We start from the raw sequence: 16,094 nt of genomic DNA, 5'->3' as shown, positions 1-16,094 counted from the left end.
GGTATATAAATAAATTGCTAACAACATAAGAATAATTCCACAGTATATCTTAAATGGGTATTCGGTAATATTCCATTTACAATACTAACACAAATATATTACTAATTCTATGCTCTATAACACCATGTCATATACATCTGTGTAAATAAGATATTTTTTAAATATATATACATAAGAAAGCACGCCATATATATTTGTGTACACGCCATATACATCTGTGTAAATACATCTTTTTTTAAATATATAAACATAAGAAAGCGCGCCATATATATATTTGTGTACACGCCATATACATCTGTGTAAATAAATCTTTTTTTTAAATACATAAACATAAGAAAGCGCGCCATATATATATTTGTGTACATGTCATATACATCTGTGTAAATACATATTTTTTTAAATATATAAACATAAGAAAGCGCGCCATATATATTTGTGTACACGCCATATACATTTGTGTAAATAAGATTTTTAAAATATATATACATAAGAAAGCACGCCATATATATTTGTGTACACGCCATATACATCTGTGTAAATAAGATTTTTAAAATATATATACATAAGAAAGCGCGCCATATATATTTGTGTACATATCATATACATTTGTGTAAATAAGATTTTTAAAATATATATACATAAGAAAGCGCGCCATATATATTTGAGTACATGTCATATACATTTGTGTAAATACGATTTTTAAAATATATATACATAAGAAAGCGCGCCATATATATTTGTGTACACGTCATATACATCTGTGTAAATAAATTTTTTTTCAAATATACAAACATAAGAAAGGTCTGTTAGCTTTTGAAGATTGTGTTCATTCAAATGTTTATCTCATTTCTTGAAAGAGTGCTTTGAATATTCAAGGTAAACTACTGTAAATACCAAGTACTTAAAATACCCACAGTCAAATCTCTAAACCTAAACCATACTTTTCTTCCCCATTATCTCTCCCTGCTGCCCAAAGTGGGAGCTTCTGTTCCTTCAAGCATATGACAGACTTTTCTGTTATGTGTGAAACTTCTATTTGACTTACCGACATACAATTCTGCCCAAACTGTCACGTAGTCTTCAGATCCAAAGTATATATATATAAATGATGTGATTATTACATGAAAGTGCACTTGGGAACTCATCGTATTTCATTTACCCGCGGACTCATAGGAATATATATATATATATATATATATATATATATATATATATATATATATATATATATATATATATATATATATATTCTAAACTATGTATATTTTTCTATCCAAATACTTTTGCTTCAATTGCAGTCAATATTCTTTACTCTCCAATGGACATTATTAAGGCCTTAGCTCTCGAACAATTCGCTCACATTGGGAAAAAGATATCAGCTAAAAAAGATATCAGCTAAAAAAGATATCAGCTAAAAAAGATATCAGCTAAAAAAGATATCAGCAAATTCAAATCTCTGTCTAATGAACTCTATGTTAAGTTGCTTTTTATCAAAGCAATCCTCTGTGTTCATGATGAACACCTTCAAGCAGTGTCATATGAAGTTGGTATATACATACGATGTATGTATATACACTTATATATATATATCTGTATTTATTCCATGTATATATATATTTCGTTTTTAAGTTGATATATGAGAGCAATCCACCATATTCATTATAAACTCCTCTTTTTTAAAGATTGTCATATACAGTGGGCATATAAACACTGAATATGTAAAATACATATTTGTATATATACATATATAATATATACAAATATGTACATATACACACATATGAATATATACACTGTACACTGAATATATCATATAAATCATTATCCCTATCATGTCAGGTTGGGGAAAAAGGGTTATGGAAACAATGTCTACAAACATTCTAGTTTCATTTCCGTTTTTTAAGTTACACACACATCCTCATCATGTACATCTTTGAACCCTTTGTGGGAACGAGTTCCCCCTCGGTGGGCCATACTGGTAACAACTAGTTGAGCAACGGACAATGAGCATCATCGTAACGAGCATCTGACGCAGTGGGTGGGTAGGAGGCGCTGGGGCAAAACAGCCATCTTCAACACAAGTTTCTTCCTCCGCTTCTTCGTGAGGGACCAAACGAAGGGTTAAACATCTACGGATGGACGCGGCGGTCGTCATGGCCTCCCCTCGAGCCATCTTCCTGGTTGTACGTGCGGTGTCGAGTCCCAAGTCATCCACAGCTGGTCCTCTCCGGCCTGTAGAGGGGGGGAAGAAGCCGTCCTAGGACATGCTAACTCTACTGCGTCATGGACGTGGCTGGCTCTCTCTCTTTTGCCCCTTCAGGCAACACAGGAGCTATGATAACTCATTCTTCGACCCCTGGCAGACGCAGTAAGTGGGTGTGCTATCGCAAGGACACACACACACATAAACACTTACCACGCCTTTTGTATACATATATATATATATCAACTCGTGCCCTTAAAACACTTAAGAGGCAGGGGGGGGGGCTTAGGGTCAGTATACATAATACTCTTGCGATGAATCGGACGTCGTACTGACGCAGGAGGAGTCGGAGATGCTCCTGGTGAAGGCGCCGCCGGTCTTGCCGGTGAGCAAACCGGCCTTTTCCGGGTCGCTGTTGGCCAGGCTCTCGTGGATCTTGGTGTAGAGGCCGGAGCCTGGCTTCTTCCTGCTGCAGCACATGAAGACGGAGAAGGAGGCGCCGACGATGAGGTGGAGGGCCACCACAAACACCGTCGCCCAAGGAAATCCGATGAGGTCGAAGAGCGCGCCGGCGGCGGACGGCCCGATGAACGCCCCGAGGGCGAAGGTGGAGGTCCACATGCCGGAGACGAGGCCGTACGTGTTAATGTCATCCGGGAAGCCGTGGGCGACGGCGTCTCTGTGCGCGCTGGTGAAGGTGGCCACAAGCTCGGCGCCGAAGCCCGTCCCGTGGAGAACTAATGCCACGATGCAGAGGGGCAGCGTGGTGGGGATGGGCAGGAAGGGCGAGGGGCCGATGAGGATGAAGGCGCTCATGACGACCACGGACCCGAATATCACTACAAACCTGGGGTTCACGACCTTGTCGCACAGCCAGCCCCACAGCGGGGCGAAGAGGCCGTACGTGGCCCCATTGAGGACGAACATGAGGCCGAGCTGGAAGGGCGACAACTCCAGGGGGCGGAGGTGTGGCTCCAGCGTCGCCTGCAGGAAGCCAATACTGATGGAGGAGGCGATGATGGCGTACGCCGCGATGGCAATGGCCGGGATTTTAATGAGGGATAGCATACTGCCGGAGGAGTGGGACTCGCCCTTGAACTCATTGCTGTAGGAGGGCAGGATGCAGTAGGTCAAGGAGGCGGCGCAGATCAGCAACCCGCCCAGGGTGACGAAGGGCAGCGTGTAGCCCCCCAGTTCGAAGAGCGCCCCTCCCAGAGTTGGCCCCACGATCATCCCAAGGCCAAAACAGGTCTCCAGCGAGGCGAAGGTGGCGCCCACGTTCTCTGGGAACTCCTTCGCGATGATGCTGAAGGAGGCCGTGAGAAACCCGGAGTTCCCCATGGCTTCGACGATCCGGATGGCAAAGGAGAGACCAATGAAAGCAGTGGTGTCGTTGACCCGGTCCAGGAAGCCGAACATGATACAGGTGGTCGCCGTGGTGAAAATGCCGGCGTTGAACATGAACTTCGGCCCGATCTTGTTCAGATAATTCCCGTAGATGGGGCTCACGATGAACACGGTGAGTTCAAAGACCCCGAAGACGAAGCCGTACTGAGTGGGCGTCGCGCCCTTGGACTCGGCCATCATTGGGTAGAAAGGAGCCTGGAGGGACACGCAGACGGCGCTGCAGAAGTCCGCTATGGCGAAGACGATGAGTGTCAGCCACTGTTGGCGTGTGTACTTCCCCATTGCGACGGAGTTAGTGAGTTGCTGTCGATGGATAGAGAGAAAAAAGAGACAATTTTCGGGAGCCTAAATCAATCCTCAACCACGTGATGTCTTTTTTTAAAGTGGATGAAGATGGCAGACGAGGTGGATGACAGCCAGTGTTGGATGAGAGAGAGAGAGAGAGCGTATGTGTGTGTAGCTCTTCTCTTCGTCCACGTAGGCTCCCGGGCGAACTGCCCCGACCCAATGAGGCCTCGCGCTTATATAGCGATGCCTACGCAGGGCTGCCAAAGGGCGCCAGGACTCCTAAACCACCCATCATCCCATCGAAACCCCCTTAAAAAAGGGAATTTAAAGCAATGGCTTCTTCCACCAGAACCCCAATCCACTGTGGGGGAAAATAGAGACATAACAATACCTCAATACGGGATAAAGTCCACAGGTAAATACGATGAAGAGTCATCCACTCGTGGGGCGTGGGGCAACGCGGACGCACAAGCGAGTAGAGTTCGCAATAGGCCCGTCGCGTCGGCCACCGACGACTTAACCCGTCGATGCGATCCCGAACGCAAAGTCAGTCGGTGCCAAACGGCGCGCCTGCGTCTGGGAAGTCCAGCTAAAAAGCAAAAGGGAGAATAAATAAATAGCTGGCAGGAGCTATACGGTTGGGGAAGACGACGCAGCCAGAGGTGGATTTCGAGAGGCGCCAGCAAGGCCCGGGTACGCGATGAAGGCACGACATGCCACGACTTTTGTCTTCCATCATTTGGTCGTCTGAGGTGCTTCTCGACGGTACGACCCTTGAACACGACGGAGCGGCACTTGAACACGACGGAGCGGCACTTGAACACGACGGAGCGGCACTTGAACACGACGGAGCGGCACTTGAACACGACGGAGCGGCACTTGAACACGACGGTACGGCACTTGAACACGACGGAGCGGCACTTGAACACGACGGAGCGGCACTTGAACACGACGGAGCGACACTTGAAATCGACGGTGCGGCACTTGAACACGACGGGCGGCACTTGAACACGACGGAGCGGCACTTGAACACGACGGAGCGGCACTTGAACACGACGGAGCGGCACTTGAACACGGCGGTACGACCCTTGAACACGGCGGTACGACCCTTGAACACGGCGGTACGACCCTTGAACTCGACGCTATAGGCCTTGAGCACAATGGTACGACCCTTGAACACGACGGAACATGAACTCGGTGATACGACCCTTGAACTCGACGGAAGGACCCTTGAACACGACGGAACGACCCTTGAACTCGACGGAACGACCCTTGAACACGACGGAACGACACTTGAACACGGCGCTACAGGCCTTGAACACGATGGCACAACCGTGGAACACGATGGTACAGGCCCTTAGACACGATGGTACAATCACTGAGGTTAATTATGGCCTACCCTTTGACATGACCGTATCAGAATCAGGTCAAGGGTCACGCCATCATGCTCAAGGGTCGTACACCGTCGTGCTCAAGGGTCGTATACCATCGTGCTCAAGGGTCGTACACCATCGTGCTCAAGGACAGCAGTTCGCCAGTGTGCCTACGAATGCACCAATCCTTCTTCAACACGACACCCTAATCCCGCCGGAGAGGCAGGAAAGCGGTTGAAGAAGAAGAAGAAGAAGAACACACAACCTCCCCCTCACACCAGCTTCCATTATCGAACCATGTCACACTGCAACGTGAGGTGGCCGGGCTTTGCACACACGTGACTCCCACACCCGTGGAACCGATTCGACGCAGACGCCCCCCCAAAAAAGAAAAAACAAACCACTACGAACCCAAGTGACACACACACACGTAAGTGATGCACGAGCCACGACCACCAGCATGCCCCAACGAAACTGAAGTGTGAAACTGAAGATGCCAATTCCTTGCAGCAAAGGAAACATCAGGTGAAACAGGAGCCCATTCGCCTTCAGCAGTGAAACGAGACGAGTGAAAAAGGGCCGTGTCTTGCTCCCTCAGTGGACGGAACAGGGAAATGGAAATGGCAAAGTACGAAAACGGCAATAGAGAAAGGAGTGTAAGATGGAAAACTATGATAAAAGAGGGGAAGGTATAATAAAGTGTGAGGGATGGAATATGGAGCGAATATATGGAATATGGAGCGAATATATGGAATATATGGACCGAATATATGGAATATATGACCGAACCAATCGTCAAGTGGGTGATGAAGTGGGGGGAAGGGGGGGGTGGGGGAGTGTTGACACAGACCCACAAAGAAAGAAGAGGAAAACGCGCAAGCCTTTTGACCTTATCCATAAGGGTCTGGTCAGAGTCCAGACCTTTATATCCATGAGTCGAACCTTTGCCCTTAAAGGGTCGAACCTGTGAACTTTCGTCCTGAAGGGTCGAACCTGTGAACCTTCGTCCTTAAGGGTCGAACCTCTGAACTTTCGTCCTTAAGGGGCGAACCTGTGAACCTTCGCCCTTAAAGGGTCGAACCTGTGAACCTTCGTCCTTAGGGGTCGAACCTGTGAACTCTCGTCCTTAAGGGTCGAACCTGTGAACCTTCGTCCTTAGGGGTCGAACCTGTGAACTCTCGTCCTTAAGGGTCGAACCTGTGAACCTTCGTCCTTAAGGATCGAACCTTTGTGCTTCACGAACCGTACCGCTATGCACAAGGGTCGAACCTGTGGTCGAACCTGTGAACCCTCGTCCTTAAGGATCGAACCTTTGTGCTTCACGGACCGTACCGCTATGCACAAGGGTCGAACCGCCGCGCCCAATTACTCGTTCTACCCTACCCTTCAGGGTCGTGCAGTCGTGCTCTCACATACCCTAGCAACTGGGTATAAGGGCCCGGCCAGTGCACAGCACAAGGGCCTGGCACATGTCCCTCACCGCACGCCTGTGCACGCAAGGGGCCCGCTCAGGGAGCAATGACTGGAAGATAAGATATGAGTAAGTTGTACTAAAATGCACCGAGAGATGTCAAGTGTGTGTGTGTGTGTGTGTGTGTGTGTGTGTGTGTGTGTTCTAGCTGTTCTCTCCTTCGATCTCTAGAAAAAGCTGCTCACAGTTTACACCATCAATGTGGTTGAAAGCCTTAAAAATGTGTGATCAGGTCACCCCTCACTCTTCTCTCTTCCATTGTAGGGTAAAAATGGTGGCCTTTTCCCTATAAAAAAAACTCGCCTCTCGTGAATCGCTGGTACTGTCATAATTGCTCTCCTCTGGACCTTCTCTATCAGTTCTTTGCGCTTCTATACGGTAAAGTCAGAAGCATATTCCAGCTCTGGCCTTATGTAGGACATGAAAGACGTACTCAATATGTCCTTATCCATGTACTTAAAAGTTATTCTAACATTTGCCTGCTGAGAATTTTTTTTTCCCTTTACTATTCTCCAAAATGGGACTTCGACTATGGGTTAGGGCCCATGCTAAAGCCCAGCTCCCTCACACACCGATTCCTGAAGCGCATTTCTTCCTATATAATAGTCAAAATGAGGTTTTCTTTCTGTGAATCCAATCCTGATTGCTTTACATCACATTACGGTTGAATTTCATTAATTTGTATCAAACCGCATTTGGAATCTGCTTAGGTCCCCTTTTAATGTAATCCTCCTTCGCTTCCCTCATTACCTCTACATCATCTGCAAACATATTCAGATAAAGAGTCCAAACCCTTTCACATGTCATATACATAGATCAAAAGAGAAATGGACCCAGAGCAAACCCAGCAGTACTCCAAAAGTGACGACAACCCAATTTGAGAATACTCCACAGAAATGCATCCTTTCTTCCCTTCCAATAAGACAATCTTTTATCCATGGAAGGAATTTTTCCCTGTTCTTGCCCGGTGACCTAGATTCTTAAAACAGCCTCTCATGCGGGTTCAGTGTCAAACGCTTTCTGGCTGAACCCATACAAACAATCCACCGAGCATTCTCTCTTGGCGAAGACAGGCAGGCTCACTCTCTTGTAGAAATCTATGAGGTACGTTCTACATGATCCTCGGCGTTGTCTCTCACTGTAGAAAGTCATGCATTTCCCTTCTCAATACCTGTAGGCACTTTGACCTTTTCCAGTAACACCTTGAGCAGCATTTCAAGATGTTTACCTTGCGCATCTGCACACACATCTTCAATATGACCATGAGCTTTGTATGAATCAAAACCCCTCTTGGACTCTGTCACTTGTCCTTTTTTTTTCATATATCTCACAGCTTTTTACAACCACTTCCTATTTCTCGGTGTTATGATTACAGTGTCTTCCACTGTGGAAACACTCGAACTTGTTATCCAGTTCCTCCAATAGCCTTACTTCCACCTCTACAACTGCGAATCTCTTCGCCCAATTGGATGTACTTCAACTTGCAATGTACTCTTAATGGATTCATGGCAAATACCTAGGACGCCTCTGACTTGACCCATACCACTGGACTATTCGAAGCTGTAACTTGCAGCTTTATGTACCCACTGCCTAATGGATGGCCAGCTTTAAGTACCCACTGCCTAATGGATGGCCAGCTTTAAGTACCCACTGCCTAATGGATGGCCAGCTTTATGTACCCACTGCCTAATGGATGGCCAGCTTTATGTATCCATTGCCTAATGGATGGCCAGCTTTATGTACCCACTGCCTAATGGATGGCCAGCTTTATGTACCCACTGCCTAATGGATGGGCCAGCTTTATGTATCCATTGCCTAATGGATGGGCCAGCTTTATGTACCCACTGCCTAATGGATGGCCAGCTTTATGTACCCACTGCCTAATGGATGGCCAGCTTTATGTATCCATTGCCTAATGGATGGGCCAGCTTTAAGTACCCACTGCCTAATGGATGGCCAGCTTTATGTATCCATTGCCTAATGGATGGCCAGCTTTATGTACCCACTGCCTAATGGATGGGCAAGCTTTATGTACCCACTGCCTAATGGATGGCCAGCTTTATGTACCCACTGCCTAATGGATGGGCAAGCTTTATGTACTCACTGCCTAATGGATGGCCAGCTTTATGTACCCACTGCCTAATGGATGGGCAAGCTTTATGTACCCACTGCCTAATGGATGGGCAAGCTTTATGTACCCACTGCCTAATGGATGGCCAGCTTTATGTATCCATTGCCTAATGGATGGCCAGCTTTATGTACCCACTGCCTAATGGATGGCCAAGCTTTATGTACCCACTGCCTAATGGATGGCCAGCTTTAAGTACCCACTGCCTAATGGATGGCCAAGCTTTATGTACCCACTGCCTAATGGATGGCCAGCTTTATGTACCCACTGCCTAATGGAAGGGCAGCTTTATGTACCCACTGCCTAATGGATGGCCAGCTTTATGTACCCACTGCCTAATGGATGGGTACACATCCTTTTTTATAAGCTTTTAATAAGCTTTTTATAAGCTTTTTGTAAGCTTTTTATACCCTTCCATTCGCGTCTGATCCACAATGTTTACTATGTTACTAAACTCGGGTTTAGATTAGCTATCCATTCTTTCAGTATTTACCTTTGTGTGATAGCACTGTGTGTGTGTCTCCTCTCCACCAATGGTAGTGGAGATACAAGTGGTTTCAGTCGTCCTCAAAATCAAATTGCTTTCAGTCGTTCTTTGAACTCAGAGCAATTTCAATCTAATCTCAAAATCAAATTGCTTTCAGTCGTTCTTTGAAGTCAGAACGATTTCATTCTTATTTCAAAATCAAATTGCTTTCAGCCTTTCTTTGAAGTCAGAGCAATTTCAATCTATCTCAAAATCAAATTGCTTTCAGTCGTACTCACATGTGAATCACAAAACTATGAATTCTATTCTCGTATGTAAGACCTGGTTTTCCATCTTCGACGTCTGGTTCGATCAAAGCTCGCTTGACTTCATTCACATTGACTTCATTCCATCCATCCATCCACTCCTTGTTCGTCCAACCGACGGATTTTGGGCCGTGGATTCTGTCCATATCTGACGTCTCTCTATTCACACCACAGCGAAGGATAAAGGGCAGAGAGATGTCTCAATTTTGCTTGGCTGAGCGTCATTAATGTCTCATTAGGATAATTATGGATTGGATAATATCAACTCACTGTCTCTTACCATTTTCTATGGATCCTGGTCGTCTCCTACGTTTTCTTTGGATCCTAAGTGTCTCCTACGTTTTCTATGGATCCTAATTGTCTCCTACGTTTTCCAAGGATGCTCATTGTCACTCCCGTCTTCTATGTAGACTATTTACCTCTTACGGTTTCTATGGATGCTACCTGTCTCCTCAGGTTTTCTATGAATGCTAATCGCCTCTTACGTTTTCTATCAATGCAAACTCTCTTACGTTTTCTATAGATGGTAAAGGTCTCCTACGTTTTCTATGAATGTTAATTCTCTTACTTTTTCTATGGATGCAAAGCGCTTTTTGCGTTTTCTACGGTTGTCCACTTCCCTTTAAAACTCCCTTGATTAATATTTTCCCCTTCTCTTTATGTCTATCATTGCTTTCTAAATTCACTGTGAGGCCTGGCCTCCACGAGATCTTAGTCTCTGACAGGGAAATGCGCCAAAACAAATACAAATAATAACAAACACTCCATAAAAGTGTTTCCAAAACGCGGTAATATTAAATGTGTATCAGATGGGCAATCATTTACTTAAAGAAATCTTATTATCTTTAATTATTCGAGGGGCTGGACCGATTTCAAATAAGGAATACTTGTTAACAACTTGTTTCTCATGTTGTTTACTTTTTGATCACTTTTTAACAACTTATTTCTGATGTTGTTTACTTTTTGATCACTTTTTAACAACTTATTTCTGAAGTTTATTGTTTGATCTTTTGTGCAATGGTTAGTTCATCTCCTGTATCCTCTTGTGTATGTAAGTGCACTTGTATGCCACTACAATAACCTTTTATAAGTGTGCCTGCATCCCCATGCCACTAGTGGACCTCCTTGTAAGTGTATGTGCCTCACCGGACCACTTCTGTACCCACTTTACAAGTGTACCTGTGTCATCATACTACTCCTGTACCACTTACAAGTGTACCACTCATAACTTACTACAGCTGTACCCCCTTTACAAGTGTACAATTCCCCACGCCGCTCCTGTACCCCCCTTACAAGTGTACCACTCTTAACTTACTACAGCTGTACCCCCTTTATAAGTGTACCATACCCCAAGTCGTTCCTGTACCCACTTCCAAGTGTACCACTCTTAACTTACTACAGCTGTACCCCCTTACAAGTGTACCATACCCCACGTCGCTCCTGTACCCCCCTTACAAGTGTACCACTCTTAACTTACTACAGCTGTACCCCCTTTACAAGTGTACCATTCTCCACGTCGCTCCTGTACCCCCCTTACAAGTGTACCACTCTTAACTTACTACAGCTGTACCCCCCTTTACAAGTGTACCATACCCCACGTCGCTCCTGTACCCCCCTTACAAGTGTACCACTCTTAACTTACTACAGCTGTACCCCCTTTACAAGTGTACCACTCTTAACTTACTACAGCTGTACCCCCTTTACAAGTGTACCATACCCCACGTCGCTCCTGTACCCCCCTTCCAAGTGTACCCCCCCCCCCTTACGTCTGACGGTACCCCCTTTACAAGTGTACCACACCATAAGTGTAAGTACCCACTACAATTATACCACCATAACCACTACAGAATGAGCCTCACCACTCCACTCATGCACACCATTAATGAGATGGTCATTTCCCCCTTACATTAGCCGACACCATTACACATCCACTACATATCTTTTTTTCTATCTTAAAATTCAACTGAAAACGATATACAGATAACTCAAAACTTATGTATATGTCTGTGTGTGTATATATATGTATACGTTGAGATGTATAGGTATGTATATACTGCGTGTGTGGACGTGTATGTATATACATGTGTATGTGGGTGGGTTGGGGGGCCACTCTTTCGTCTGCTTCCTTGCGCTACCTCGCTAACGCGGGAGACGGCGACAAAGCAAAACAAATAAATGAATAAATAAGAATCAATGTCAATATTAGTTCACAACTGTAGGTAATTAATTATTTGAAGTCTTTATCATAAACTCAGATCAATGTTTTTGTTTTTCTTTCATAAAACACGAAGCGAGGAATTAATGGAATGGGTTTCATTACCCCAGGCGCTACATAGGAATTAGGGCAACGGCGTCTCGTCCATCTCGAGAGCGAGGAATTAATGGAATGGGGTTCATTACCCCCAGGCGCTACATAGGAATTAGGGCAACGGCGTCTCGTCCATCTCGAGATCCCATTACACTTACACGAGTCTTTGCGAACGGTGTATAACGAAGAAAGGGGGGAATGGGTGATGGGTGAGGGTGATGGGTGATGGGGGAAGTGAGAGGAAGGGGGGGGGGGCTTAACTACCGAATAACGGGGGGGAATTGCCTTGTTTGGGAGGGGTTCAATCCATACAAGTCATTACGAGCTATACGGTATAACGAAGAAAGGGGGGAAATGGGTGGAGGGTGATGGGTGATGGGGGACGTGAGGGAGGCTCCAAACTACCCAATGATGATGGGGAAGGGGGGGGGGAGGGTGTGATGCCTTGTTTGGGAGAGGCTCAAGGCTTGTTCTTGCCCCCGAATGGAACAGAAGGGTCACTTTCGCCCCCCCCGCCATTGGCAACGCAAGGGCTCAACCCACAGTGCAAATAACACGGAGGCTGCACTGCTACAGGATGTGTGTGTGTGTGTGTGTGTGTGTGTGTGTGTGTGTGTGTGTGTGTGTCCCGGGACCAGATTGTGCAAATGGCGGAGGACAACACCACCTCAAGGTCAAACGGGGTTATCTCTCTCTCTCTCTCTCTCTCTCTCTCTCTCTCTCTCTCTCTCTCTCTCTCTCTCTCTCTCTCTCTCTCGGGTCGTATACCGTCGTGTTCAAGGGTCGTACCATCATCATAATTGGTATACTGTATACACACTATCTATCTATCTACGTATCTATCTATCTATCTATCTATCTATATATAGATATATATACATATATTCTTTCGTCTGTTTCCTTGCGCATATATATATATATATATATATATATATATATATATATATATATATATATATATATATATATATCCCTATGAGTCCACGGAGAAAATGAAATAGGATAAGTTCCCAAGTGCACATTCGTGTCATAATTACATCATCATCGGGGAAACACAAGAGAGAAATATAACAGTCAGTTGATATACATCGAAGAGACGAAGCTAGGACGCCATTTGGTAAATATGGTAATTATATATATATATATATATATATATATATATATATATATATATATATATATATATATCCTCCCCTCTGTTTTTTTTTTTCTTATTTTCCAAAAGAAGGAACAGAGAAGGGGGCCAGGTGAGGATATTCCCTCAAAGGCCCAGTCCTCTGTTCTTAACGCTACCTCGCTGACGCGGGAAATGGCGAACAGTATGAAAGAAAAGAAAGATATACATATATATAGGGAGGTGAATGCAAGAGTTATGGAAAGAGGGGCAAGGATGAAGTCTGTTGGGGATGAGAGAGCTTGGGAAGTGAGTCAGTTGTTGTTCGCTGATGATACAGCGCTGGTGGCTGATTCATGTGAGAAACTGCAGAAGCTGGTGACTGAGTTTGGTAAAGTGTGTGAAAGAAGAAAGTTAAGAGTAAATGTGAATAAGAGCAAGGTTATTAGGTACAGTAGGGTTGAGGGTCAAGTCAATTGGGAGGTGAGTTTGAATGGAGAAAAACTGGAGGAAGTGAAGTGTTTTAGATATCTGGGAGTGGATCTGGCAGCGGATGGAAACATGGAAGCGGAAGTGGATCATACGGTGGGGGAGGGGGCGAAAATTCTGGGAGCCTTGAAGAATGTGTGGAAGTCGAGAACATTATCTCGGAAAGCAAAAATGGGTATGTTTGAAGGAATAGTGGTTCCAACAATGTTGTATGGTTGCGAGGCGTGGACTATGGAGGAGGATGAATGTGCTGGAAATGAGATGTTTGAGGACAATGTGTGGTGTGAGGTGGTTTGATCGAGTAAGTAACGTAAGGGTAAGAGAGATGTGTGGAAATAAAAAGAGCGTGGTTGAGAGAGCAGAAGAGGGTGTTTTGAAATGGTTTGGTCACATGGAGAGAATGAGTGAGGAAAGATTGACCAAGAGGATATATGTGTCGGAGGTGGAGGGAACGAGGAGAAGAGGGAGACCAAATTGGAGGTGGAAAGATGGAGTGAAAAAGATTTTGTGTGATCGGGGCCTGAACATGCAGGAGGGTGAAAGGAGGGCAAGGAATAGAGTGAATTGGAGCGATGTGGTATACCGGGGTTGACGTGCTGTCAGTGGATTGAATCAAGGCATGTGAAGCGTCTGGGGTAAACCATGGAAAGCTGTGTAGGTATGTATATTTGCGTGTGTGGACGTATATATATACATGTGTATGGGGTGGGGGGGGTTGGGCCATTTCTTTCGTCTGTTTCCTTGCGCTACCTCGCAAACGCGGGAGACAGCGACAAAAAAAAAAAAAAAAAAAAAAAAAAAATATATATATATATATATATATATATATATATATATATATATATATATATATAAGATTACCATAATTACCTGAGCAATACTCAAGACGCCAAAAACAATATAAAGGATCCTACATTACCTGGGCATCTTCTGGACAAGGCGGGACAAGATAACTTTTGGCTGACATACCTGCAAAAGAAAGAGAAATGGCATTGTTATTGTCATATAAAATTGCCATCCGCGCATGTCAGCACGTACAATGCTGGGAAATTATTCATACCTGGCTCATCAACTCTGTACGTAGGTAAATTATCGTAAGTCTATCTCATGAGAAGGACGACTTTATCATCTTTGAAAGCCCCTGGTAGCGCATGATAATGACCCATCTTGTAACGTATGATAATGACCCATCTTGTATGATAACGACCCATCTTGTAACGCATGATAATGACCCATCTTGTATGATAACGAAACGACCCATCTTGTAACGTATGATAACGACCCATCTAAGTCCAATTGGGACCCTCACTCACAAGAGAAATGCATGGCAAAACCTCACATTCTCACAGTCACTACAGGGCGAAAAACCAATTTAAATGGCGTAAATTAATCTTTTTTCTCCTTTTTTTTCTAAAAGTAATAATAAAAGTGTGTTAGAAATTATTTAGGTAAGTTATACTTACACAGGAAATGTGGTAGATGAATGGTTTGTGGCGCGCCACATCTTCAGTGAACACCACAACTGTGGTTTTCATCATATCATCTCTACCACACCTTCAAATCTCCACCACACTCTACCACACCTTCAACCATCTCCACCACACTCTACCACACCTTCAACCATCTCCACCACACTCTACCACACCTTCAACCATCTCCACCACACTCTACCACACCTTCAACCATCTCCACCACACTCTACCACACCTTCAAACATCACCACACTCTACCACACCTTCAACCATCTCCACCACACTCTACCACACCTTCAACCATCTCCACCACACTCTACCACACCTTCAAATCTCCACCACACTCTACCACACCTTCAACTATCACCAACACCACACCTTCAACCATCTCCACCACACTCTACCACACCTTCAACCATCTCCACCACACTCTACCACACCTTCAAATCTCCACCACACTCTACCACACCTTCAACCATCTCCACCATACTCTACCACACCTTCAACCATCTCCAACACACTATACCACACCTTCAAATCTCCACCACACTCTACCACACCTTCAAATCTCCACCACACTCTACCACACCTTCAAATCTCCACCACACTCTACCACACCTTCAACCATCTCCACCACACTCTACCACACCTTCAACCATCTCCACCACACTCTACCACACCTTCAACCGTCTCCACCACACCACCACCAACACGAACAGTCTTCATACGTGGATCCTTTCACCACACCAACACTCCAACAACCTCCACCACCACCACGCCAACAATCCTCACCACCACACCACCAAACCTTCTCCACCACGCCTGGAAACTCCACCATCACCACCAACACCACACCGGAAGCTCTGACATTGCATTTGCATCTCTGACATGACATTTGCATACGGGAATTGCCACACACGTCATCAAACAGCCAATTAAACACGTCCTACCACCCTCAGGTGAACATATACGAACATACGTGGGTAGTAAAGATCCCACTCTACCACCAAGAGAGAGATAGATGGATAGTTGGATAGTTAAAAGCAAAT

General features: G+C 45.1%; 1 protein-coding gene across 1 annotated transcript; it reads right to left on the bottom strand.

Moving 5' to 3' along the window:
- Positions 1-1,870: 1,870 nt before the first annotated feature.
- Positions 1,871-4,107, bottom strand: LOC139748158 (MFS-type transporter SLC18B1-like). The gene has a single exon (XM_071660874.1). The coding sequence runs from the start codon at positions 3,890-3,892 to the stop codon at positions 2,495-2,497; it is 1,398 nt and encodes a 465-aa protein (XP_071516975.1). The 5' UTR covers positions 3,893-4,107; the 3' UTR covers positions 1,871-2,494.
- Between the last annotated feature and the right edge of the window lie 11,987 nt (positions 4,108-16,094).

This window comes from Panulirus ornatus, chromosome 72, assembly GCF_036320965.1.
Source record: "Panulirus ornatus isolate Po-2019 chromosome 72, ASM3632096v1, whole genome shotgun sequence".
In the NCBI taxonomy this organism is placed as follows: Eukaryota; Metazoa; Arthropoda; class Malacostraca; order Decapoda; family Palinuridae; genus Panulirus; species Panulirus ornatus.
This window is presented reverse-complemented; position numbering and strand designations above follow the sequence as displayed.